The 1,214-nt window shown below is 45.5% G+C and overlaps 1 protein-coding gene across 1 annotated transcript in view; it reads left to right on the top strand.

The window, feature by feature from the left end:
* The window catches only part of LOC114067591 (myosin-1B-like), a 32,320-nt gene that overhangs the window by 13,774 nt on the left and 17,332 nt on the right, over positions 1 to 1,214 (top strand). The window contains exons 13-16 of the mRNA XM_027903147.1: positions 8 to 217; positions 444 to 570; positions 665 to 783; positions 1,035 to 1,214. Coding sequence (XP_027758948.1) covers positions 8 to 217; positions 444 to 570; positions 665 to 783; positions 1,035 to 1,214 — 636 coding nt within the window. The remainder of the gene's footprint in view (positions 1 to 7; positions 218 to 443; positions 571 to 664; positions 784 to 1,034) is intronic.

Raw genomic sequence — 1,214 nt, 5'->3', positions numbered from 1 at the left:
ATTCCAGAAGATGCGCCGCGACCTCGAAGAGGCCACGCTGCAGCACGAAGCCACGGCTGCCGCCCTGCGCAAGAAGCACGCGGACAGCACAGCTGAGCTCGGGGAGCAGATCGACAACCTGCAACGCGTCAAGCAGAAGCTGGAGAAGGAGAAGAGTGAGCTCAAGATGGAGATTGATGACCTGGCCAGTAACATAGAGTCTGTTTCCAAAGCCAAGGTACACAAGTATTTTTATTAGGAATTTGGAAGCAATGTGATATTTTTGTTTAACCTTATATTATTTAAGTAGTATCAGGTTATAAGTGATTTTTCCAAATCTAATGTACAGAACTATGGGTGTATATACAGACCTGTAAACTGCATCTCCTGGATACATTTTACTCCTGTGAAGAAGGAAGGATCAAGACATTTACTCTATTTTCTTATGTGTGATTGGTACCTAGGCGAACCTAGAGAAGATGTGCCGCACCCTGGAAGACCAGCTGAGTGAATATAAAACAAAGGAGGAGCAGAATCAGCGCATGATCAGTGATCTTAGTGCTCAAAGAGCACGTCTACAGACAGAATCTGGTACAGCACTTCTATGTCTAATATGGAAATGGGAGAACTCCAGAAATTACTTTCTTGGCTATTAAAATGTTTTCTCAACTACAAATTTTTCCAGGTGAATATGGACGCCAGGTGGAGGAAAAAGATGGTTTAATTTCTCAGCTGACTAGAGGGAAACAGGCTTTCACCCAGCAGATTGAAGAACTGAAGCGGCAACTAGAAGAAGAGATAAAGGTGAAGATATACAGATTACATATAAAATCTCTGACCTAACATTGATTCTCACAAAATGTCCAAGACTTACAGGGTGATACAATAAAAGTTCAAATCATCTCCCCAGGTCATGCAATCTAGGCCCTGTCAGTGCAGGACTCTCAACTTCTTATCCTGCAGTCAGTTAACTGATATTTCTGTGGATATGTATCAGTGCCTAGAGAAAATTTCCTGGGATACATCTACTTATTATTGCAATATTTTCCCCACAGGCCAAGAACGCCCTGGCCCACGCCCTGCAGTCCGCTCGCCACGACTGTGACTTGCTGCGGGAACAATATGAGGAGGAGCAGGAAGCCAAGGGGGAGCTGCAGCGCGCCCTGTCCAAGGCCAACAGCGAAGTGGCCCAGTGGAGAACCAAATACGAGACGGACGCGATTCAGCGCACGGAG

This window comes from Empidonax traillii, unplaced genomic scaffold (assembly GCF_003031625.1).
Source record: "Empidonax traillii isolate 1590-97213 ecotype Southwest subspecies unplaced genomic scaffold, ASM303162v1 scaffold937:size346366, whole genome shotgun sequence".
Taxonomy (NCBI): domain Eukaryota; kingdom Metazoa; phylum Chordata; class Aves; order Passeriformes; family Tyrannidae; genus Empidonax; species Empidonax traillii.
This window is presented reverse-complemented; position numbering and strand designations above follow the sequence as displayed.